This window comes from Drosophila suzukii, chromosome 3, assembly GCF_043229965.1.
Source record: "Drosophila suzukii chromosome 3, CBGP_Dsuzu_IsoJpt1.0, whole genome shotgun sequence".
Classification (NCBI taxonomy): domain Eukaryota; kingdom Metazoa; phylum Arthropoda; class Insecta; order Diptera; family Drosophilidae; genus Drosophila; species Drosophila suzukii.
In genome coordinates, this window is record NC_092082.1 from 9,452,107 (window position 1) to 9,477,929 (window position 25,823).

At 42.2% G+C, this 25,823-nt stretch overlaps 3 protein-coding genes across 16 annotated transcripts in view; 1 reads left to right on the plus strand and 2 right to left on the minus strand.

Annotated features, from left to right (window-relative positions):
* Positions 1-25,823, minus strand: part of LOC108012947 (uncharacterized) — an 84,126-nt gene that overhangs the window by 1,888 nt on the left and 56,415 nt on the right. For 10 of the 12 annotated variants that reach the window (XM_070995820.1, XM_070995819.1, XM_070995823.1 and 7 more), the window contains one exon: positions 25-51. In XM_070995820.1, the coding sequence (XP_070851921.1) occupies positions 25-51 (27 nt within the window). Of the gene's footprint in view, positions 1-24; positions 355-2,491; positions 2,872-3,681; positions 3,906-4,139; positions 4,296-25,823 lie in introns of those variants that run through there. The other 2 variants (XM_017079253.4, XM_017079252.4) reach the window with 2 other exon arrangements.
* Ciz1 (Ciz1 zinc finger protein) lies at positions 13,902-20,441 on the minus strand. 2 transcript variants are annotated; one of them, XM_017079029.4, is made up of 8 exons: positions 20,284-20,441; positions 19,729-20,043; positions 18,451-18,498; positions 17,106-17,542; positions 15,905-16,580; positions 15,520-15,843; positions 14,480-15,117; positions 13,902-14,420 (listed from the first exon to the last, which is right to left on the minus strand). In XM_017079029.4, the coding sequence occupies exons 2-8, from the start codon at positions 20,017-20,019 to the stop codon at positions 14,105-14,107; spliced, it is 2,730 nt and encodes a 909-aa protein (XP_016934518.3). In that variant the 5' UTR covers positions 20,020-20,043; positions 20,284-20,441; the 3' UTR covers positions 13,902-14,104. The 2 variants fall into 2 exon arrangements, with proteins under 2 accessions (XP_016934518.3, XP_016934519.3); XM_017079030.4 differs by having other exon boundaries at positions 19,729-20,046; positions 20,284-20,436.
* iPLA2-VIA (calcium-independent phospholipase A2 VIA) lies at positions 20,582-24,831 on the plus strand. Of its 2 annotated transcripts, XM_017079294.4 has the most exons (8): positions 20,583-20,727; positions 21,079-21,237; positions 21,382-21,674; positions 21,734-22,033; positions 22,089-22,906; positions 22,963-23,603; positions 23,662-23,997; positions 24,059-24,831. In XM_017079294.4, the coding sequence occupies exons 2-8, from the start codon at positions 21,198-21,200 to the stop codon at positions 24,289-24,291; spliced, it is 2,661 nt and encodes an 886-aa protein (XP_016934783.3). In that variant the 5' UTR covers positions 20,583-20,727; positions 21,079-21,197; the 3' UTR covers positions 24,292-24,831. The 2 variants fall into 2 exon arrangements, with proteins under 2 accessions (XP_016934784.3, XP_016934783.3); XM_017079295.4 differs by lacking the exon at positions 21,079-21,237 and having other exon boundaries at positions 20,582-20,727.

Consider the following 25,823-nt stretch of genomic DNA (forward strand, 5'->3'; position numbering starts at 1 on the left):
AAAACATTCAGGTAGATGACCCACCTGCTGATGTTGCTGCTGCTGCTGCTGCTGGGGATTCACCGAATGATGCTGTGGAGCAGGCAGAGGCAAGGGCAGTTGATAGGGACCCACTCCCTGATACTGACGAGGACGTGGCTGCTGGTGCTGTTGCTGTTGCAGTTGCTGAGGTTGCGGCTGAATGGACACCGCATAGCGCTGCTCCGCCTCCTGCTCCTGTTCCTGCTCCTCCTCGGCCACTGGAGTGGATGACTTCTTGGGCGCACTGGCCGCACCCTTGCCTTGACCTGAGGCCACCAGGGCCTTCGGCTGATGGTGGCGCATTATATCTTGCAGATACACGTAGTGCTGCACCTTCGAGATACGGATGGGAAAAGTGAGTGAGTGAGTGGGGGCGAATAATTATGGTTCGGTGGGTGTGTGAACCGCCAACATTCAGCCGGCGGCCAATGTCAGCAGCCGTTTAAAGTGGAGCCACATGACCAACACCATCACCATTATTTCCAGCAAAAAAAAAAAGAAAGAAACCTAGCAAAAACCGCAGAGGCAACAACTGGTTGCAGGTGCTTCAGAGCAGCAAACGCTGTGAGAATGGCGTGGCATCTAAAAAATGAGTTTATATAACACTTGTGGCAAACTTTGGCAACGCCAACACCAAAAACAACAACCACAACGGCTTTGGCTCTTCGATGTTGCAACATCAACAACAAACATTACACTGGGCAACAAGGGTTCGCCGTAAAAGGAACCGTTTGTGTGGGCCTTATAAAGAGATCAATGGAAGACCGATACTTAAGAAGGATTTTTAATCTTATGTAACAAAACATGGAGATTTGCATTTGCATAGCGATCTTTTTTGAAACGTGTTATTTATAACACATCATGGTGTTTCTCGGTAAGTTAAAAATATCGCAAGCACCTTTTGTCAAAATTATTTAAAAATCTATACTGCGGTTGATATAAGACACCTGTTTTCAAAGTTAAATTGCTGCCAAGAAAATTTATTTAAAATTTGTATGCCAAAAAAAAAAACATCTTGACTACTCAGGTTGCAAAACAATTATTCTTTTGATTACACTTTCTTGATTTCTGACTAACTCATGGAAACCCAAACAATTAATTATGTTCATACATTAAGAACAGTTGTTAAGCTGTATAACCTTTTTTTCAAGGTTCTTAACATTAACACAGGTCCTAACTCGATCAGTATTGTAAGAAGGGAATATGTATCTTTATGGTATACCAAATTTTTTAACATCTTATACGTTTTTTAGCCTACTGTAGCATTCCAATTTTCAAGAAACTGAAATATAAGAATTGGAAAACCCCTTAGTTCTTCTGAAAACCTGCTGGATAGTGTGACATCCATGGTTCACATTATTATGGCAAATAAAGCCGCCGGCAAGTCAAGGCGCCATCAAGCGACACAAAGCTGACAGACCAAAAGTGGGGTGATTATAACATTATGTCAACTTTCTTCCCACGACAAGCGCCATTGTTTTTCCACGGTGTTCCGATGTCTTGCATTATTATAAGACCCACCGAAGACCCCCTTTTGGGGGCAGGGGAAAGAAGAAGAAGAAGAAGCCAATGGCGAATCCAAATGGTGGAAATTCGAGTTGAAAGGGAGGTGGAAATTGTTGTGTTGACGCGTAATAAGACAAATAATAATTTTGCAATTATGCATTTGTTGCTGTCGCCGTCGCCGTCATGTCGTGACTTAGTTTTGCCAATTGCATTTATAATAAAAATATCATTATTATTACTTTTGCCGGCGCTTTTAATTTCTATACATTTTGCAATATAAACATTGTCTTTGGTTAATTGCAAGCGCCTTTGTCTGGCTGTATTGCAATTTGTTCCAAATATAAACCGTCGAGATATTGGTCAAGGTTTCTTGGCCTCGGCGAAAGGGAGAATTTGACAAAATTCGTCTTGGTTTTGGATTGGGACTGGGCCTTTTGGCTTTTGCCTTTTATGTTTGTTGGATGGCGAGATGTTTACATCCGGCATTTTGCAAAGAATCGTGTGGCTGCCGCCGATGCCAAGTCACGATGCCCAGGTCGTCCGATGTCCAATGTCCGATGTCTGATGTCTGATGGCCGCGGGCCAAGTCAAAACCCCAGACAACAGCCGCGATGTCGATGGAACGCCCCCGATTGGCGCAAAACAAACAGACGCGGCAATCCTTCATGACAAAGGCAATCCGTCAGTTGGCCAGATCACCCACTCCCAGTGGAGCACTAACAGATTCGGGTGGGGTTTAATAGGGCAACTCCTATAAAAAGGTTCTGAGCTCGTTACAGATACTTAATAGGTTAAAGAACCTTTGAACTTAACCTAGGCAATCTATATATATTTTTGGTAATCTTTGAAATTATGATTGAAAAGAATGTTGAAATGTTTTTCGACGATGTTATTTGGTTTTAGCATGGTATAAGTAAATAATGTATAACAAAATCATAATGATATAAGGATTATTCCAACTCACCTCCTGGCTCTGCTCAAGCAGTTGGGCGGCATGAGGTCGGGAATTGGCCGCCGCAAAGTTCCTCAGCTGGGGTTCCTGGTGCGATTCGTGCTGCTGGTGCTGATGCGGGGCAATGGGGCGGATGATGAACTGATTGGGCTTGGAGCCGTAGATCGTCTCCTGACCGTCCTCGGGATCATCGCCGCCGGATGGAGAGGCCTCCGAACTGCGGTGGTTGGGGTATAGAGGCGTCTCCTTGGAGCTCACCTGTCGCTTGTCTTTGGTCGCCTCCGATTCCAGCGGCGTGGAGGCGGAGCTCTTGCTGTCTTCCGCCGCCCGACTGCTGCTGCTGTCTTGGCTGCTCTTGGCCTCCGCATCCACGGCCTGGGCGCAGAAGACGCCTACATATATGGGAGGATAGGAGTAGGTGTCATTGGTATCGATGTTTAAGATTAAAGCTTGTGGGATATACAACTTATTCTCATGCTCAATTTAATGTATGTGGTTGGATTTAATTTAATGCTAATTAACTGATTTAGTCGTAGGACTACAACTATTTTTCCTAAAAATATTTAAGTCTGTACCATTTTATTTAGAGTTGTACATATTTGCTTACTTTTGATTTGATTTTTTTTTTAAGGTAGGTACTTAAACAATTTTTTTCTAATTTGTCTTATTTTTTATGTTTGTATATTATATAGGTTTTTGTGCTGGTATTTGAGTTATAGGTACTAGAAGTAGTAAACCTTGTAATAAATACCAAAAAAAATAAATTAAAGTCCCTCAAATAAATGTAAGTATTTCAAGTAAAATTACAATACCATACAAAAATACAATAATTTTAATGGAATAACATTTAAAATACTCTCTATGATTATCGAAGTGTCGTCTAACTATTTTAATCTTTTCATGAAAAATAATAACTTTCAAAACAATTTAATATTTATTTATCATAAAATATTTCTCAAAATTATTGTTATGGTTATGATTGTAAATCAAATTTGATATTAAAAAATTAAACAAATTAATTTTTGGGAATTAGAGTATTATTCTTATTATTAAAGTGTTCTTTAGTTTTCGACATTTGCGGAGAAAACCAAATTTAAATCAAACTTTTACATCATGCACCACTTCTTAGAGACCAACATAAAAAAAAATGCCGAGTCTACAAATCCTTAACCCTTTTTACGCCGATCTCGACGTCTACTCACCCAGCAAGAGTGTCAGGATCAAGATTTGGATTCTCATTGTGTAGCGTCACTGCACCAGCAGACTAGTAATTGAATATCTGAATCTGTGTCTGGCCGTTCGCTACTTTCACAGTCACTTGGATTATATTTTCCCAGTTCCCAGTTTTCGTTTTCCTTGTCAGGCGGTTGGGATTACGATGGCCGCATCTGCTGCATCTGCATCGAGCATTGCCGGCTGCAACAAACTGAACCAAAGAAGCACACAACACGAAGCGATTATTACTGGGGTTATGCAATTGAAGATTCGACACAATCTGAAACCGAATTTGCGAATGCGAATTGCGAAACAGAAACCGAAATTGAAACAAAGTCTGAGTGGTAATCCCAGCTTTGAGTTCGTATCCCGTAATCCTTGGATTGTTTTTGGCGCGAAATTCGTAACGCTTCAAATTGGATGTGAGATGAACTGATTGGTTTACCGTCGTCTGCTTTCCTGATTTTGTATTTTATTATTTTTTTATTATTTCGCCAGGAGCTAAAGCTCCGTTTCGGAGGTGATTTTCGGGATCGGATTTAATAGATCGCGCGCGCTGCTGCACGTTCAGCTAACGAATCTTTAACGTTGTGAGGCCAACACTTGTATTTATAAATCCCGTGGCCAAAAGAGACGAGTCTCGGCCGAGAGCCGAGCTTCGATTTCGATCCCCGAGTTCCGAGCTCGAGTCATAGCCAAAGACGACCTTTGCGGCTCGTCGTGCCAGCCAGGCACCAACACAAAGAGAAAGGTCTGTCTGCGACCGCTTCTCCGCCTCGATTCTCCAAATAACCCAGGTTTACAGAGGGAAAAAGAGATTCACTTAGGCTTAATAACAAGAGGTCAACCTATCACTACAGTTATATAAGCATTGGCTAAGAACTCTCCAGGTTTTATGATTCCTAGCATATATAATCATTGTATTAGTATTTTAAACATGAAATTTTATTATTTAAATACTATGTTAATTTCAATTTAGCTTTTGATATTTCTTCCAATTTTAAAGTTTACCTATTAAGTGTTATTTTTCCAAAGAATATCCCAACATAACTATCCTGTTCTTCGAAAAAATGTGTTTTTTGATGCTGTTTTAAGAAAATAGAAGCAATGTACTTTCTCAAATCTAAGACATACAATTCTTGGGTTTCAATTTTGGTATGCATATAATATCCATGACCAAAGCTCGTCTCGCCCAAAAAGATTGGGTAAGATGTTGATAGAAAATACAATGCCCAAAAAATGTAAATTAATATTTTCTAGCCCTCATCTTTGTCAAGGTTACTTTGATTGGATCAAAACAACAGGTAACGTTTATATTGCGAACATGAATTTAAATAGAAAATTCCCCTGAGAAAACCGAGTTTTTTCTCCGTGAACCTTCATTTCTAGGGGGCCAATTGAACGTTGACGGCCCTGTCGGTGGCTAACCGCTAGTTAAGTTGAGGCTAATGGTACGGCCCGGGCATTTGCCTGCCGCCTGGAAGCGCCCCGAAAATGCTAACGTGACACTAAATTGGCCGTCCGCCCTCACCCAGTGGAGATCGGAAAGCATAGAGTTGGCTCAGGGAGAGGGATACCTGGCTGCCGGCCATGGCTATTTGGGCTGGTCGGGGCTAAAGGGCACTTTTGTTTTGGTTTCTGTCTCTCCGCTTTATTTTTTAAACCTTTCTGTGTCTGTGCAAATTGGGCGCATTACTTTTAACAAGCGTTTTCGATTCGGATGCGAGTCTGCATTTGCGTTTCCATTTTCATTTGCATTAGCAATGCATATTTAATATGCCCAAGCCCAGTACGAGTGCTCACACCAGCCAATCGAGAAACTCCACCCCTGCCAGCAAGTTCGCTGCTTAAGTCTTTCGTTTGACATTTGCAATTGCACCGGGCACAGTGGGTCGAATATATATATTTTGTAAATAAAATGTAGAGGGAGCAAATATGATAAGAAACGAAATTAAATAAAAAGATCCAAATGAATTAAAATGGTAAAAAATAAGTAAAGAGAATTTTTTAAGACATAATTATAAAATTTCCATTGTTCCCGATACTAAATTGTCCCCTCAGAGATTTTATTAATTTTTTGGATATTCAAAATATTAAAGAAATTTCAGGGTGAATATAACCACATAAAGGTGCTTTACCAATCCTTACGTTAAACGATCAGCCTCAAAAGAAATATCCCAAATATTGGATCGGGAACATTTTTTCTCTTCCGAGGTTTTATAATAAAAATAGATTTTACAAATATACAACATTTATTGAAATATGGAGCTTTAAACTAATAGTAGATTTGATATATACAAGATTTATGCAACTTTTGAGTTTAAGACCTACGGTTAATTTACCAAGAGGTCGAGAAAACAGGCCCAGTAACTTCTTTGTCTGTTTCAGTACTTCCAAAACTTAAAGTATCATATAGTTCGGCCAACTGTGCCCTTCTGTTTGGGGATAGGGAATTAACATTTCAGCGCATGCGTGGGCAGCTACAGTTAGAGTTAGGAGTTAGGAGTTAGGAGCTAGCGTTAACCCCTGCTTGCAGCATCACTTACTGCGAACCAAACTCCGGCTGACGGACGGAGTCAAGTCGGTGGCCAATTTGGGCAATTGCAATTGCCGTGCTGGTTAATTGAGCCCGCTTACCTAATGCTAATGCCAGGCTATGTCCGCCGATCCGGGCACCGATTTTGGGGGCTTTTTTCTAGGCTTTGCGTTGGTGGTGTCAAAGTTAACACGGTAGCTGTGAAATTTGGCGCTGGGGAAATCCGTGGAAATTGGCGACTGATGTGATGCAAGCTGCCCATTTCCTCATCCTTAGCAAATTGATTAGGACAGTTTGGCGGCGAAACTAACCAAATAAATAAGTTTATAACTAAGTGGAGGGTTTTGCGGGCAGCACAGCTTTTGTTTTTCTCCTTATTTTTTCCATTTTGCGCAACTCTCTTGATCGAAGCAGCCGAGAGTTACTTATTATAAATTCTACAACTGCAGCACTGTTGTTGCTATTTTGTTCACATTGTCATTTAGTTGTCTGCGTGTTGCTTGTGAAATTGTTGCATTGCATGCAGCAGCAGCAACAGCAGCAGCAGCGACTGCAACAACTGCAGCAGCAACATCAGCAGCAGACGACGATGCGATCTGCAGTGGCAACATCTTCTTTTCTTCAACTACTATTTATTATTGTATTAGTTTCTATGCTACGGCAGTTTCTTCAGTTTTTTTTATTTTTATTTTTTTTTCGCTTTTAATTTCAAGTGCTTTTTGCTGCTCTGCAGTAACCAGAAATGCAACAGTTTCTGGTCGACTCCACTTAAATCAATGATGATCATGACGGCGATGACGATGATGATGATTCTGCTGCTGGCAGTTCACATTTTGGCATTTGCATTCAGCAACTCACATTCGACTTTGGTTTTTATTTTTTTTTTCTCGCAGCCAAGCGACAGTTTTATGCTCCAAATTTTATGTGTATCAATTTATCAGTCAAAGACGGAGTCAACCTTAACATTTAGTTTATATGCTTTTTGATATACTCGGACTGGAAACATTTACCGAGATCTTAATTGGCAACTTCGTGGATGTATTTTGACAATTTTTTTGTCCGCCGCCAACGGATTGTTAATGAAAAGTGGTTTTACAATGAAATTGCACAATCGCCATTGTGGCCAGCAGCAATGACCTGCGAAGATACCATGCCACATCGAAAGGAAAATGTATCGCCAAGTTGTGGCCACAGTCGCCACGAAGAGCCCCATATGACAGGGTAAATGGTAATGGCAGTACTACGAATAAATAATGTGTAATTTACCAACGGCAAGTGACAATTAAAATGCCATTCGGCGAACTACTGTTATGCAGTAGTAGCTCACTCACAAAAATGCCGCGAATGCTTCCCCAACTGGTTAACATTTTCGGTCACTCGGAACCGAGATGGCATTACCAATAATATATGTACAAGTTAATTGGAGTTGGTCAATAATATGTTTCTAATTGGCAGAGGTGTTCTTGGTATGTTAAAACCATGGCGATAAAATGCCTAATCCACAGTGAGAAATAGTGATGTTGCACAATGATCTACAGAAACAAAGTGGTAACTGGAGATCTAAATGAAATAAAAATAAACTTGATCTTATAATGGTGCAACGCAATATCTAACCAGATGTTCAATAGTAGCTGAAGAATATAAAAATTCTATAAACTTTGTGGGTCTTAAATATAATAGTAAACTTGATAGAGAAAAACTGAAACCATCTTGCACCATAATCGAATTATCGTATATTATGTATATTATAAGAGCTTCTTTTTTTTCTATATCAAAAATTGGATTACCAGAAAAATAATTTATACACCATTTGGCAGTTAATTATACCAAATTCCCATTAAAAATATATTGTCTGTAAACAACGGTCAATTAATTGGTACTATATATATGCTCGTATACTTAACTACAGCTTAATAACCATTTTTTTTTTTGTGGGAAACGAAAAATTGACTTTTTTGGCAATACATAAAACAAACCTACATCGCCGCACAAAAGCATCTTGGCACATCGGGTTTCCTTAGACCCGGTAATGACTCCATAATCTGAACTGGGCTTAGACCCAACTTGGCTCACGAACATCAAATCTCCAGCTGAGATAGCCTATCGCCATCTGACTAGACCACATCCGAGATTTCCATCTGCAGCGCTCAATTATGTTTACAGACCTGCAAACCGACTATAAACGTCACCGGGGACAATTTATGATTCATAAAATCCGGCCAGGCTGAGAGCGAAAAAGTGCATTCTAATTCATTTAAATACAATTAAAATGCTTCGAACGGAATGGAAAACGCTTAAGGAATTACTCAAGCGAAGGCCCCACATTTCGTGATCCGACCAGGCGACAATCCGTGTCCGTCTTTGGCCCAAAGTCCGGGATTGGCCACCCAACTTCATTGAAGCGTGTCTCCAACAGAGAAAAAAATCGAAATCTTACTCGAAACCCTAAAAATAAATAGAATATTGCATGAATATTGAATGAAGAAAATCTAAATCAACCTTGAAACCTGTAAATAGAATATTAAATACTATGTGAATAATCTAAGAACAATTTATTTAAACTTAAAACATGGCAATAAAATATTAAAAAATATAGAACTTGAAAGGAAAATTTTGAATGTTTATTATGAATGTTACAATTTATGTAGTACGTCCAAACCAGTTTATACCCTAATTGTTTTCCATTTAACTGCATGTTCATAAATATTTTATTTTTATAAAACACATAAATTAAAACTTATTTGACAGAATGTAAACATTTATATATAATAAAAATCTAAAAAAAGTTAAAAAATATTGTATTAAATAAATGTTAGCTCATTTTTTATGGACTTTAATTGCCTATCGTTTATTTCCTTAAGACATTCGTTTAAGAGGAATACTTTCTTTTTTTATGGCACTTTTATTAGTAATTTGTTCATTTGCATATCCAATTTTTTTCCAATTCCTATTAATTGCGATCTGCAAAATCAAGTACAGCCCAGTCGATCATTCCTGATTTATTTGCATTTTTTCCACTGCACCATCACGACTGCCAAAATAATTTGCTAATGAGCCCAGGCAAAAGGAGCAGCCATCCGTGGATTTACATGCCGGCTTTCGGATGAGGGAAATGGAATCTCTGGCTTGGTTTTTTTCGACTGACTTTTGACTCGCATTGTTATATGATTTGCGGGGCCTTTTCCTGGTTTTTAATTTCGTATTGCTGCCACAAGTGTTTTGTATAATCGCCGCAAATACCTGGGCCGCATTTAATGACGGGCCTAAGCACTCCATGTTGATTTTCTCCGTCAATTTGGACCAAAATATATGGACTGTGTATGGGGGCTAAGTCCATGCATCAGCGATAATGCCCACAGCACCGCTGAGATGGCGGTGCAATAATTTAATGCCCTCCATTCACGCCAAGCCAGATCCGATAATGAGTGGTGGGGGGAGGGGATCTGGACAATTGATCTATAGCATAATGGCATCTGCTAACTGAACGACCTTGCTGGGCTATTTATATTAACGGAGTATCTGGATGTGTGCCGCAGAGAGAAAAGATTATTACGCACTAATCAGATGGTTGGGTTATTGTTATTGCCTGGTTTTATATTTCATTTTCGCCCCATACCGATTGCATTATAAATCGCTGACTTTAATGGATGAAATCGGGAAAGCGTTGCAGTCATCAGCCAAATACAAAGTCGCGAACGAACAATGACAGACCCCCGAATGAATGAATGAGTGTTGAAAAAGAAAAAAAAATATAACCATAAAATAGGTAAAAATAAGAAGCATCGAGATTTTCACACTACAAGTCACAGGCAGCCAAGTCAAGCCAAGCCAGCCGTGTAAACTCGTCGGCATTAGCTAATGCTAAGGGGAGACCCCCTGCCCCAAGACCCCTGCCATCAGACCCCCGATCTCCAATCTATGATCCCCCGAACACACCCGGATAACTTCATTTGCATTTTGGGCGTGAGAATAATGGTGGTGCAGAAACACAGAAGATCTGCCCCATCGGTTGTCTTAATTAGATTATAACTACTAGTGTTTGGTATGTGCGGTATCTGCTCCCAGATTTGAATTGCGTGCCAAAGATGGTATCGGCATGGGGATATTGCATAACATTGGGGCGAGACGGAAAACCATGCCCATCATCCATAAAGCTCACTCGCCATAAAGTGCATTTGCCTACTGGCCCAATTAGGCCCGAACTGGCCATGGTTAACTCCGACCACAAGCCGAGCAATTAACTTGTCTCCTATGAGATCTTGCGGTTTCGCCAAAGAACGGTGTGCGAACTGTTCACACGTTTCAAGGGACTATCGGGGGTTCGAAAAAATCTGGGAAATTCTTCTTGGTTATATTCAGTGAATACCACTTACGAAAATTCTTTAAAAACCTTTCAGCATTAAGATGCCATTGGCAAACAAAAATTTAGGTATTTACAAAAATACTCACCAATAAGGGTTGTTGAAGATTATAATCTTCACTATATATAATCCAAATTAAATTCCCAAATATTTTTTACTTAATTTAAACTAATTTTCGCATTGTTTTCTCCTATCTACTTACTAAAAGAATAGCACGATGCAATCTTAAAGGCATTATTTTATTATATTTTATATTCTTGGAAAACGTTTTCCAAAATGTTAAACTTTTCATGTTCGATTCATTTAATCTTCAATAAAGAAATGAATTATAAAACTTTGTCGTATAAGTGGCATTTCCATAAAAAATTATTTTTAAGTTATTTTTTTACTTACATAGAAAGGAAAATGTTTTGAATGTTGTAATGCATAACTATAGCTGGGTTACTTTAAAAGTGTAAAGCAAAAATTCTAAGCACCGGTTTAATGTTTTAACCATCCAAATATTATGAAATATGTTTACGACTTAAGTTTATTGACTAAAAAGTAAACACAGAGTTGACCATTAAGATTGTTTTTATGTGCAAATTAAAAACATATATGAGCGTCTCCATAGTAACACAAACTTGCAAAATACACACTACCTAAAAATATTGGTATTTTAAATTAACTTGCCGGTTACAATAAAATAAAATCAATTGGTAAAATGTTAATGAAAAGGTAATGCTTAGTTGACAATGTTGTAATTTTGGCTCGCTAATTTTTCACAAAACCCTAAGACAATGACAGATCGGAGATTACGAGTGCCCACAATCAAATCATTACCAACATTTTTCTCTAATCTCGTCGCTTTTGTAAACGTATGCAAATTCCAGGCCTTTGAGTGCCAAGGTTTTTTACAAGAAAAAACCGCCGGCCATAATCCCTTGGGGAAAAGATAAAACAAACATAGCATATTGTTAACGATGTGAAAACGTGTACAACAAAGCATCTGGCCAAACAGCGGCAATTAGCCACGCACCCGCATTTTGGCCATCCGAAATGCGATGGAGATGGCCCTGGGCAAGATGTGGATCCAAAAAAAATCTAAAGAGATCCAGTGGCAATTGCAGTCCAACTGACATTTCAATACGCGAGCGTCAAACGATTTCATTTAACACAATTTATGAGTGGCGATTCGGCTTCTGATTCTTGGGGTCCGCGGAGAATATGTCCGAGTGCTTCAGCTGGCATTAACCGATCTGTGGGTCCCCGCTGGTGATGTTAACTGGATTCGCCGAGTCCCAGCGGCAAGCTCACCACCTTGGCATTTAAACCGTGGCATGTGCAAAAAGTGCCCCAACAACAGGAAGATGCCAGCAGTCGCAGTTCGCAAAAAATATACAATTACACTTTGAAATCACAAAACAAGTTCAGATCCCAACAGGGTTTAAAGCAAAAGAATCTTAAAAAAAATGGTTTCGAAAACATTTTTCAAAGTTAAGATTCTTAGAGATCTCTTAGGCCACAAAAAATATAATATACATATAAGTAATTTTCATTCTAATATAGAAGTTAGAATAGGAATTCTAACTACTAACTAAATAAATAAAAGGTATAGAAAACTTTGCACCAGGTTTTTTCAATTTTAAACTATTTTTAAACACCTTCCATAAAAACATCATTAGTAGATGATATGGTAAATTTCATCACATCAAACTTCTTGAACAAAATGAATATACCATCTTTCTCGAAATAGACTTACAATTCAATATACAAACTTGGCAAGTATAGGATTTGTTAAGGTTATATTTAATATCTTCATTAATTTTAATATACGCCAAATTATCTAAGCAAACTTGTATTTTTAATAACCAATAAACTCCCCCAAAACGACCATAAAATTGTTTTCCCTGCACTGACACCGCTGAAATTTCTTAATAGAAGCGCCAAAAGCACAACAAAAAAAAAAAACTCAACTAAAAAGCGGCAGCCGCAGCATCGAGTTGGAATCGCAAATTAAATGTTAATAGTAATACCCGGCCACAATGGAACGGCGGCGCTTGAGAAAAAACCGGATTTGTGGCAGCCACAGACAGAACAATGTGCGCATAAATCTAGCGTCAAAACATGAATGCAATTTAAGCAAACTGAATGAGCGATTGCCAGGGATTAACGGCCATCATCTCGGGGACCTGGTGAATACAACCCGAAAACCTGCTGGCGCAGTGATCAAATCACAACTTGACATTGTCTGACTGAGCCCCACTTAAAGCGGTGTAGAAAGGAAGCTGGACGGGAACGGATCGGATCGGTTCGGTTCGGCGGAAGGTGAGAAAGGCCTACCGACGATATTACCCGGCGAACACGCATATCAAGTGACAGATTGCATAACAGTCGAATACGAATACGAAGACGCCATCGCCATCGCCATTGCCATCCATCCTATGTGGCGTGCGGTGAAAGTTAATTTGGCAGAAATATGTAGAAAAATTATGAAATGTATTTTCCTTTCGGTTACCACCGGCATCGGCGGCATTGTCTTGTGGCACCAACCGCCAACCATCGACCGCCAAGTGGCAAGTATCAAGCGGAAACGGCAAACATTGCCACATGCAGCAACTTGTACCGCCCAATAGGTTAATAAATACATTTCCAATTGAATCAGGAAGAGCTGCCAGCATCACGCCAAGTTTTACGAGTCAATAAGCAGGGTCATTCTCTATAACACCTCTAACTATCTTATCAAGAATCTATAGCTTCTCTTTTTGGATTAACGCATTTGTAAGTTATAAATAAACATTTAATATTTAAAAAACTAACTATTAAATATTTTTGGACCTATGTTAATATACCATAAATAAATAAAAATAAAACCGAACTATTAGAATGAAAATTCCTAAAAGAGTACAAATTGTAAACGATTATAACATCCTAATTTTGATATGCCTAGTTGTGAAAGTAAAAACTAAACCTGATTCCAAAAGACATCTTTGTTTGCTTGAATTGTTTTCTTATCCCCAACCTTATCATACATGGGCTCGAGGCAAAATCTGTCTGCGCCTTTTAATCTCATTTAGCATGCACCATTTCACGCTTGTGAATATACCAGCTGACAATTACATGCGAGCACCTTGAAGGGGCCAACAAATTGGCGACCGACAGGCATTTCTCTGGCATTGTTTGGGCCAGGCCAGGTGGCCAGAGCCTTGGCCATTTTAGAAAGGCCCAACTCGAAACGCTCGAGTGGCAAGGCGAAAGGTACAAGAAAGGTACTCTCCAACTCCAAATCCACATGCAACATCGCCATACAGAGACAACACGCTGGTACAGGTTGGTTTAGTTAGGTCTAGACATTTATTAAGCAGGCTGGGCTCGGTGGCCAGATGACAGAGCAGCTCTGGTTGGGCATTCGTGTGCACTTATTTTGAGCACATTATAGTTTAGTTATATATTTGAAATATGTTTGTAGCAACCCAATCACTGGGTTTGGTTGTTGCTGTTACTAATATATTACTGCTGCTGCTTAAGTGTCGCTCACTTGGACTCGCTTGCCGCATTATTGGTTGCCTTGGTGGCAGCCTTAATGGTGGCCGCCGAGGTGCGCTTCACACTGACCAAGACATTGCGCTTCGTGGATGCTGGACCAGGTTTGGCCGCTTTGGCAGCTGGCTTGGGCGTTGCCTTCTTAGCCGGCTGCTTGGCGGCAGCGGTGGTCTTGACCGTTGGTGTGGCTGGCGCAGCAACAGGCTTTTTCTCCGGCGACTTGGACACCGGCGCATTGTCTTTAGCTGCTCCCTCATCGTCATCGCCGTTCGCTTCCTCTTTGGCGTCTTTAAGCTTGTTTTTCTCGCTGCAAGTGAACTCGTATTACACAACATAATCTTGATTACTTCATTGTCTTTCACATACCTTTCAATGTCAATGTTAAGCACGGACTCGTCCTCCTCATCTTCCTGCTGCCCCAGGGGCTCCACTTCCGCAAGAAGATCTCCCAGATCCTTGTCCACCTCCTCCCATAACTTTTCGTCATGGGTCTCATCGCCATCTTCTCCATCTCCATCGCCATAGTCTTCGTCATCATCCTCTTTGATCTTGCCATCAATCTCCTCATCGCCCTCCGCCTCGTCATCACCACCCTTCTGATCCTCATCGTGGTCTTCCTCATCGCCCTCCTCCGCCTTGTTCTTCTTCTCGGTCTCCTCCTTGTTACGCAGGAAAGCCTTTACGTGGGAATGCTGCAAGCAATGCTTCTTGGTGTAGTCCTCCAGTGATACGTCGTCAGTCTTGCTGGAATAGTGGTTGCACAACTCGCAGTAGAACGCCTCAATGGTCTTAATAAAGTCGGGGCCAATCAGAGCCCGCTTGCGAGTCTCCTCATCCTCGCTCTTCAGAGCTGTTTCCGCCTCAGTCACCATGGCGTCCACATCGGCGTCGATCATATCCACATCGATCTCGCCCACCGAGTCCACGGTGTGGAACTTGTTCAAATCAATCTCGCGCTCATCCACGCTATCATCCGATCCGGATTCATCGTTGCGGGCCTTGTTCTGCAAATAAAACGAAAAAAGAATTTATAGCTTTTGCTGATGAAGATTAAAAAAATAAATTTAAGGGAAAAGGGAATACAAAAATAGATTTAGATTTGGAGGATGAACTGTCTCTTCTAGGGAACATTTTTAAAGCGAATATAATCTTTTCGAAGAGCACAACAATAAATGTATTTTTATATTTCTTGTCAGTTTTACAATTACAACATGTTCCTCATTGTCTTTATTTGATCAACGATAAAGAAAATAAAACTTAAATATTTTTGGAAGGCAATCTTTTTTGTCTTAAAAAAATGTCTCTAAACTCTATTAATGATTATTTGCATTTTTAAGGACATTTACTTAGGATAAAAGTAATAAAACTTATAGTTCATACATTTTTTCTTAAATAAATAGACTCACCCTAATGTGCTCCAGGGAGCAGCGATGGTTCTCGTAGAGCATGGCGTTCTTAAAGGCCAGGTGGCAGGAGCCGCAGTAGGGCATTAAGAACTTCTTGATAGTCTTGTGGTGCTCGGAGGCCTGGTGCAGATTCTTGGGCTGGCGGTAGGCCAGGCGGCAGAGACGACAGTAGCGCGACTCGTGCTCCTCCTTGCTGTTCTCCTCGATCTCGCGCTGCGTGGTGCGTTGGCGGGCACGCATGCGCTGCAGGTCGGCTCGTTGGTTGAGGGCCACCTGGCGCATGGAGTTCTTATGCGAGCGAGAGTTCAGATGGTAGTTGTACTCCTGCGGATCACAGAGGATAGATTACTAAACGGAACTAAGGTGAATCAATAAGCAAACACACCTTAAAGGTCACACACTTGATGCGGCAATGGACGCAAATCAGCTTGATGAAGCTGCGCTTGCGGTTGTTGTGATCCTCATCACGATGACGAGAGCTGCGTCGCTCCTTGCTGCGATCATCGTCCGAATCGTCCTTGTCCTTGCGCGACGAACGCTCCTTCTTGTTGGACGACGACTTCTTCGACTTGGAGTCCTTCGAGTCGTCCTTGTCCTTCTTCTTACCTGACTTATCGGCCGACGACGACTTGGCCTTCTCATCCGACTTGTCACCATCGCCGCCCTCACCATCGGCCTTCGCCTTGACATCCTCGTCATCGGAGGCGTCATCGGCCTTGGCGCTCTTGGGATCGGACTCATTCAGGTCCTTATCCTCATCGTCATCGCCGTGCTCATCGTCATCTTCGTTGCCTTCGGCGTCGCTCTTGTCATCGTTGTTGGCCGACTTGCTGCGCTTTTTACCGGGCGACGACTTCTTGCTCTTTTGGTCCTTATCATCATCGTCCTCATCATCGTCATCGTCGTCGTCGTCATCATCATCGTCAGAGTCATCGCCTCCATCGGCGTCCTTGTCCTTGCCCTTCTTCTTCTTGCTTTTCTCAGCATCTTCGCCGTCCTTGTCCTCATTGCCGCTGGAATCGTCGCTGGAATTCCCGCCCTGGCGTTGTCGTCGCAACGAGCTACATTTGGGTGGAATGAATTCGAATGTGAAGTCATGGTCAGGGTGGCAGGATGGTTTTTGTTTGTTTTTTTTTTTGGTGGAAGAGGCAAGTTCAAATTTTTGTGTCTTTTTTTTTGTTTAGTACATAAGAAGAAGCTGGGTGGTAAACTAACAAAATACGTTCATGTCTTGGAGTGTCGGGTGTTTTTTTTTCTATTTATCGGTACGTTTCAATTCGTTCTACTTAGTTACACAACAATATACACAAGAATTATATACTTGGGCGCTATGGAGAATGGAGTTTTCCGGGAGGCCGCTCGGTTAATCTGGCACCAAGTGCTCTCCCCTCCATCTCGCATTCAGATTTTAGATTCCTTACTGAATCGAAGAATCTCACAGTTCACATTATTATGTCAATTTCACAGATTGCCTTCATAGTTCTCTGTATCCTCAATTGCAACACAATGCCGCGTATAACTCAGATTTCAGTATTTCATTTGGGGTTTTTGGTCTTTTTTGTATGATTTTTTTTTCGTCTATTTACCTTTTCAGCTGCTGAATCTTGAGCAGGCGGGCCCGGTCTTTCTGCTGTGCATAGAGCAACTGGCGGCGCATGGTGCGCAGGTCATTCGACTCGTTGACCCGAGTGCGGACAACGCGCATGGCTCCCACCCGCATCCCAGTTCGCATCATGCCGCCCCTCATCGACATTGTGCCTCGGGGTCGGGATATATAGTTGGTGCCGGCCACGCTGCGCATCATCCGCTTTGGCGGGCCCATCGATCCGTCCCTCTGGTGCCGGCTGCCACTGGTGGAATCATCGCGAGGACGGTAGGAGCTTGAGCTCCCGCCTCCGCCGTTATTGCCACCACCGCCGGTGCTGCTACGCTGATGATAGTTCGACGACGAGGAGCCAATGTTCTGCGACGAGGACGAGGGTCGATCGCTGCGATCATTCGACGAGGACGTGCGACGGTAATCCTATTGACGATTGATGAGTAGGAAGGTGTGTAGGAGCTTTGTTTTGCTTGATTGGTTTTTTTGATTTTTTGTATATCAAATATCAAATATAGGTGGTAGATTTATATTTATATAAAATATATATATATAGACTTGTTGAATGAAAAGAATTGCTATATAGCTACAGACTGATATTGATTCTGATTCTGATCTGATTGGATTGGCTGTGGGTTATATAGTTCGCAATATGCTGTTATTTTTATTTCCTGCAGCGTGTTTTTGTGTGTGGTAGCATGATGGAGAAACCTTATACGCTTATTGCTTAGCTACTTAGATTTGGATCGATTTATATATAATGCATATATGCGCGGATGTACACACTGATAGATTTCTATGTTCTCTGCTCGGATTGATACACCGACCTTCGACCTTCGGTATGGGGAAAAATTTGACAGCTGATATACAAGATATACAAGAGATTACAGATCAAAATCGCTTCAATCGCTTCAACGGTTCTCTACAGAAGTTTTTGCTTTCTCATATATATGTGGATCAGTGGATCAGTTCGGATCGGATCAGATCGATCGATTGGTCGCTGGCAAGATCATTATCTATGTTGCCGCGCCGCAGTCGATGCTATGGACAATACACAGATTTATATAGATTGATATATGGTCAGACGGTGCTCCAAAGTGCTTGTCTGGCAACTTTGAGTCCGCGCGCTGTTTGCTCTTTTGGGACATGTTATGCTTAACGCTCGATAGGCTCAACTCAGTCCAGCGTTTAAGCTTCACAAACAGTGCTATAAATATTTGGAAAGTCATTAACATTACACAGTACATGGCGATTGGCTTAATGAATAATTAATATATATAGACCTTTGGAATAGCGTGCTGTTAGCATTGGAATTGGGGCAAAGTATAACTTACGTCTTGGCGCGGGCGTTTGCGGTCATCGTTGCGATCGCGGGATGAGTCCTAGACACACATCAGATAAAAATAGATTGCATAATGAATATATAGAAATGGATTTGGGTAGTACATACATCACTCATTTGCCACAAGACAAACGGAACTATAATTAAATCCCACTTTATCTTCTGTAGAACTGGCACTATTATTACTCATAATCTTTACGTGAAAGTGTTTAACCAGGTTATTTGTTTATTCCACAGTTGCGGTCAGAATAACTGAACTTAATTTTATTTTATCAAAAAAATATTCATCTGGATTTAATTGTTATATTTAAGGCAATGTAAATCTAAATTTTGTAGGTACTAAAAATTAACATATATGTTTGATATTCTCTTTAAAAGGAGAACAATTTTGAAATATTATTTTGACCTCATCTGTTTGTTTTGTATACTATAATACTGTCTATATTTTCCACAAAACAAGTGTGCTGTTAATAAGCAAAAAACTGTTTATAGAATGAGGGTTCTTAAGGTTGATTCCAATATAAACAAAATTTATTGCTCATCTTGCTTTGCTTCCTTGTGGCTTAGTGGCTTAAAAAGAGCATAAATATTTAAACATTAAAGGCTACAAGAGAGTGGACAAATGCGACAGACAAGATAAAACTCGTTTTCCGTTAGATATCTTATGTGGAAAATCGCTAATGCAGAGAATTACCAGGAACTGGGTTAGAATTACTGCTAGGTCAGAAATCAGTTGAAATCAGAAATGTGTATCTAATGCTCATTCAGTAGAAAAATGGATATAAAGACTGCACTGTGTAGGAATTACCACTTATAACAACAGACAATTCAGAGATTGTGTATAGGTAAACCTTTCTTATGTATCCCATTCAAAAAGGAACCAGTTTTGGAGTATTGAATTGAATTAATATAAAAGGTGTGATTATATTTTAATTAAAAATGATAAAGAAAATTGTGATTTGATAAAGCTTGTAACTTATTTGCTAAGATTTAATGTGCCCAAAATCTAACTTTACTTTGTAACTAAATAAACTTTCTTATCTGATTCAGAGATAACAAAGAGCTATTATTAGCTTGCTTTTTTCTAGAGTGGGATTCTAATAAATAAGGTATACCTGTTTGGGGGAAAAGCTGGAGAGATTAAAAAGATTTCTGCATAATTGTCTAGACTTTATACTAAATTTGATTCCTAATACCCATATATAATGTAGCAAGTAAGTGATGTTTGTAGGGGCTTATTATAATCTAGAGAGATATATTTTCAACTTACGTAGCTGCGCTTGTGGCCCGAGGAGCTGGATTCGTAGCGCCCGCTGCTCGAATTGTGGTGGGTGAACTTGTCCCGACTCCGATTGTCATAGTGGCTATTTCCGCCTCCTCCGCCGCTGTTGTTGTTGTAGCGATTATTGTTGTTGTGGTAGTTGTTCTCATACCGCCCATTATTGGGGCGGTAATTGCCCTGGGTTCGGGTGTTCACATAGTTGCTCGAGTTGCGATTGTTGTAGTAGCCGCCGCGAGTGGTGCCACCACCACGTGGAATGAATCCTCCGCGTCCGCGCATCTTGTTCTTCTTCTTCAATTAGTTCTGCTTGGTAAGACAGCAAAGAAGCGAGACAAAAAGATTAGACAATTCGATTCGTGTCTGTATATATGAATGTGCGCGAAAAACGCAGTCCGTCCAGCGCAGCACCCCCTTTTTTTCGCCGGATTCGATTTTTATCGCTCTGCCGCCGGTGGCGTCTCTTACTGGGTGGAAAAAAATCAATATTTCGCCGGCCCTAGCGTTTTTTCACAGGCTAACTTAACCACCAATCTCTGCACTTACCTATTTACCAATACTCTTCACTGATTCGCAAAAGTAAGCACTACTTTCTGGTCTGTTTGCTAGCTAAAATGGCACGTTTCTTTTCCGCTTTTCACCTTTTTCACCAGCCACTTTTTTTGCTCGAAAAAATTTCGTCTAGCAATGGCGAATGATTTAGAAAGACCAGAGTGGGCTATAGAAAATTTACTTTTTATGCCCTTCTCCAAGCTGACTAGCAGATACTTTCTCCCGCCATAGCAAGTACATCCACCCGTCATAGCAGAGACAACTACCTCAACTATCGCACATTGCCTTACAAAAGTGCCATCTCTATCTTAAAGTACCATCACTAAAGAAAAGCTGCTAAAAATCAGTTGTTATTTTTTATTGCAAGAATTTTAAAGTGTTAGAAACTGGAATTGTGCGATAAGAAAACCTAATTTCAGAGCAGTAAAATGTTCAATGGTCAGCCAATATAAGAGTCTATCAAAATAAGTACAAAATAAGAGATGGCATTAGTTATCTGCCAAATGACGCATCATTTTTTGCGCTTTAAAAAACTGTAGAAACTGACCCACAGAACAATCACCATTTTGTGTCACTCATTTTATTGATTAGCCTGAGCGGCTTGAAAGAGGGAAAGCACGGAAAATGGGGCGAGAATACGCATATGTAGCACTTCCGCACAATCGGATGATCTGCTCACCTCCCATTGGCCGCAGATGTGTACTATTGATTTCTTGGCATCCACAACCACTCGCTCACCCACACTCAGCCATGTAACTAACAAACTGGCCATTATTATCTCTCTGTCAGGTTCACCGCATCCATAACCACATCCCCATTAGCCAGCTCATCCACTGCGAACCGCCATCCGGCGAGCACAAAGTTCAAGTTCAGCATCCGCAGTCGTCCAATCCGCGCTGCCCTGAGTCATGTCGTGGATGGCCTTTGGAGCCCTGGCCTCCGGTTTCGGTATTCCCCCTCCTCTCAATCATTAGCTCTTCTTGTTTCCGTGTCGTGTGGCCGTGTTTAGTAGTCTAGCTGAGAATGTATTTGTCCCATGTGTAAACCTTTTGCCCACTCTTATCTAATGCTTTATTGTTTTATCGACCGCAGTTCTTCAGCGCCTGCTGGGTGGCGATCAGCCGGCCAACAAGGTCTTGGAGATCAAAAGCGAGTCACTGGGCACGCTCCAAGTGCTGGCCCGCGATGACGCCATGGTACTTTTTGCACCGCCCTTCAACAGCAACGACAAGCGGGCCAATTATGAGATCATCCTGCAGCGACCCACCTCCGACTCCAATACCACATCCTTCAGTCTGTATCGGTCGCCAGTGCAGCAGGAGGCCGAGGAGCGTTTCAATGCCTTCCTGCAGAGGCTGCCCGTCTTCGTCAGCATTGTCAAAGAGGTTCTAGAGAGGATTTCAAGCCAATCGGAATGCATTTAACCGTATATACATTTTTTTAGTACTACAATGTAAATGGCCTGCAGAAGGCTTGCGATGCTCTGGCCGAAAATCCCTCTTGGACGCTGTCCCACTTGATTGCCTACTTCAACCTGGTGGATTACATTAGCAATCCCAAGATGCTGCAGTGCGTGGACCAGGCGGATGCCACCACCCTCATGTCGCCCTTCCAGCTGGCCATCAAGCAGGGCCACATCGAGATGGTGAAGGTGCTGCTGCCCCTGAGCAAGCTGGAGCACTTGGATATCAACAGCAATTCGGTGTTTCACTATGCCGCCAGCACCACCAAGGAAATTATCAATGTAAGTGGTTGCCCTTATGTGTAAATAAACAACATTCTAATCTTTATTATCCCAGCTCGTCACGGATAAAAGCACAGTGAATCTAAATCACCTCAACGCGGATGGGTATACTCCTCTGCATGTCGCCTGCCTCGCCGACAAGCCAGAGAACGTAAAGGCCCTACTCCTGGCTGGCGCTAATGTCAACATCAATGCCAGCAACATCACCAAGCTGCACAAGACATCCGCACCCACCACGGTGACCACGTTTCTGCGCACCAATGTCAGCAAGCTGTACACACAGGACATGAAGTATGGCGGCACTCCTTTGCACTGGTGCTCCTCCCGTGAAACCCTTCATGCCCTCATCATGGAGGGCTGTGATGTCAACCTAACCAACTTTGAGGGACGCACCGCTCTGCACGTGATGGTGGCCAGAAATCGATTCGAGTGCGTGGTCACTCTGCTGGCCCACGATGCGGATATCGATGTGCTGGACAAGGAGGGAAACTCACCCCTGCACATTGCCATCGAGAAGAAGCTGGTGCCGATTGTCCAGTGTCTCGTGGTCTTCGGGTGTGACATTAACCTGAAGAACAAGGATGGCAAGAGCCCTCGTCATATGGTGGGCAATGATGCCAGTGGCAACAAGGAGGATGAAATACTCTACATCCTGCACTCGGTGGGGGCCAAACGCTGCAAGGAGACGGGCTCAAAGTGTCCGCCGGGATGCAATGCCAAGGGCAACTACAATGGCATTCCGCCGGAGGCACCCGAATCCGTGGAGCAGCGCGAGCATATAGAAAACATGCTGGCCAGCACCAGTCGACAAGTGATGGGCAATTTCCTCGGCGCGGCGGCCAATGGATTACTGGAAAAACCACAACAAGCACAGTAAGAAAACATTTGTAGCTTGTAATGCAAACATCTTTAACCTTTTACTATTCCAGAAAACCTGTTGTGGTCGACACTGAAAAGGAACTGAAGGGTCAGAGCATTATGGATGCCCTGCTGGGCATGTTCACCACCAAAGTAAACGCGGACGAGATGAAGAAGGACACCTCCTCGGGCAGTTTGGCCAGTGGTTCGGCTACGCCTGCCTCCGTCAGTCCGGAGCAGCTGCCATCGCCCACCTCGCCCATTGCCGCTGAGATAGGCGATAAGCCGTACGGCCGTGGACGACTGCTCTGCCTGGATGGCGGTGGAATTCGTGGCCTGGTTCTGGTTCAGATGTTGCTAGAAATCGAAAAGCTTTCGCGCACCCCTATCATTCACATGTTCGACTGGATTGCCGGCACCAGCACGGGAGGAATCCTGGCTTTGGCTTTGGGCTGCGGCAAGACGATGAGGCAGTGCATGGGCCTATATTTGCGCATGAAGGAGCAGTGTTTCGTGGGCTCTAGGCCCTACAACAGTGAGTTCTTCGAGTCCATTCTGAAGGACAACCTGGGCGAGTTCAATGTGATGACGGATATCAAGCACCCAAAGATCATGGTCACCGGTGTGATGGCAGACCGCAAGCCGGTCGATCTGCATCTATTCCGCAACTACACGAGTGCCAGTGATATTCTGGGCATTGTGACTTCCATAAGTGAGTTATCTTACTCATAAATATTGAGAGAGTCTTAATATTTTATTATTCCCCTTAGACAACCGTAGAATTCCGCCTCCACCGCCGCATGAGCAGTTGGTCTGGCGTGCTGCCCGCGCCACAGGAGCCGCTCCTTCGTATTTCCGCGCTTTTGGACGCTTTCTGGATGGCGGTTTGATAGCCAACAATCCCACGCTGGACGCCATGACCGAGATCCACGAATATAATATGGCTTTGCGCAGTGCTGGACGCGAGGCAGAGGCCATACCCGTGTCAGTGGTGATGTCGCTGGGCACAGGCCACATTCCGGTAACTGAACTGAAGGACATAGATGTCTTCCGGCCGGAAAGCATCTGGGATACGGCCAAGCTGGCCTACGGCATCTCCACCATTGGTGAGGATACTAAACTCGATTTTGTGGGAGTCTTGATCTATAATGTATATATGATTTCCAGGTAATCTCCTGGTGGACCAGGCCACCTGCTCCGATGGAAGAGTGGTGGACAGAGCTCGCGCCTGGTGCAGCACCATAGGCATTCCCTACTTCAGGTTTAATCCGCAACTTAGCGAGGACATCGCCATGGATGAAAAGGATGACCAGAAGCTGATCAACATGCTGTGGCACACCAAGGCGTATATGCACGCCAATCGGAACAAGATCATCGAGACGATCAACTTCCTGAAATAGCATGCAAGACGGATTTAGACCGCATTTGCTGTAGCGATCTCTTCCTAAAGGGATCCTTTCGACTCGTGTCTGTGTACTTTAGATTGGTTTCAGCCCTTTCATTTTCGTTAAGCACCTTTTCAGCGGTCTAAATCAGCCCACTAACTGGGACTTCCCCTCCCAATAACACCGAAATCCGCCCCACCCTCCAGCCTAAAAAAGGAAATCTATGATTTCTCTCCCCCAAACTGGAAAATGGCGTTCCCTGTCTGCGTTCTTTGATTTTTCCACTTCCGAGGCTTTATCTCCAGGATTATACCAAACGAATTACGCTTTGCATGTTGTGTTATTGGATTTAAGATCGTACTTTAATTTCGAAATTCGTTTAATTTTTGTATTTTAAAACCCATGTATTTTATGTAACCCTCCAGTTGAATTGCGAGTTGAATCGTATAATGTATAATGGATATGTAACAAACATTCCGTGCCGCTTTGTTAGAAAATGAATAATGTAATGTAATCGAGCACGAATTTTTGAATAAAACTTTTTAAGTGTTTAAACCTGTTTGGAATTGATTCGCAAAAAGATAATGGTTTGCTTTAGAAGGTTATCAAAATGAGATCTCTATAGATTGAAGCCATTCGTTTTTATCCTGTTTTTCAAAGTTTAAAAAATCTAACATTCTGTGAAGCTCGAGAATCAAAATTAAAAACAAGGAAGAACGCTATAGTCGAGTACCTCGACTATCAGATACCCGTTACTCAAAGGGAAATGGAGATATGCAAGCAGCAAAGCGAAATTAAAATGCGCCACCTACCGGCGGTAGACAGATTTAAGCGTTATGGGCGTTAGAGTGGGCGTGGCAAAATTATTTTTGGATCAATCGATAGGTATTGACGACACCAATACATTTCAGTTAAAATTTTTTATCTAGCATGCAAATTGTGGGCGTCACAGGTTTTCGCGGTTTGTGGGCGTTTAAGTGGGCGTGGCAAACTTTTTTTTAGGTCAATCGATAGGTATTGATGAGAACAATACATTTCAGTTAAAATTTTCTATCTAGCATCAAAACTGTAGGAGTTACAGTTTTGGGCGGTTTGTGGGCGTTAGAGTGGGCGTGGCAGTCTACTGAAACAAACTTGCGCTGCGTAAGAAGCTCAGGAATCTGTACGCCAAATCTCAATAGCCTAGCTCTCATAGTTTCCGAGATCTCAGCGTTCATCCGGACGGACAGACAGACGGACAGACGGACAGACGGTCAGACGGACAGACGGACAGACGGACAGACGGACAGACGGACAGACGGACATGGCTAGATCGACTCGGCTAGTGATCCTGATCAAGAATATATATACTTTATGTGCTCGGAAACGCTTCCTTCTGCCTGTTACATACTTTCCGACGAATCTAGTATACCCTTTTACTCTACGAGTAACGGGTATAATTAATACGTTAAGAATAAGAAGAAATAAGATTCAAATTTGAACCAGAAAGTTCCAAGACATGAACCACTATGTAAAAAATGTATTCAGGACACTGAGCCTGTGGTAAG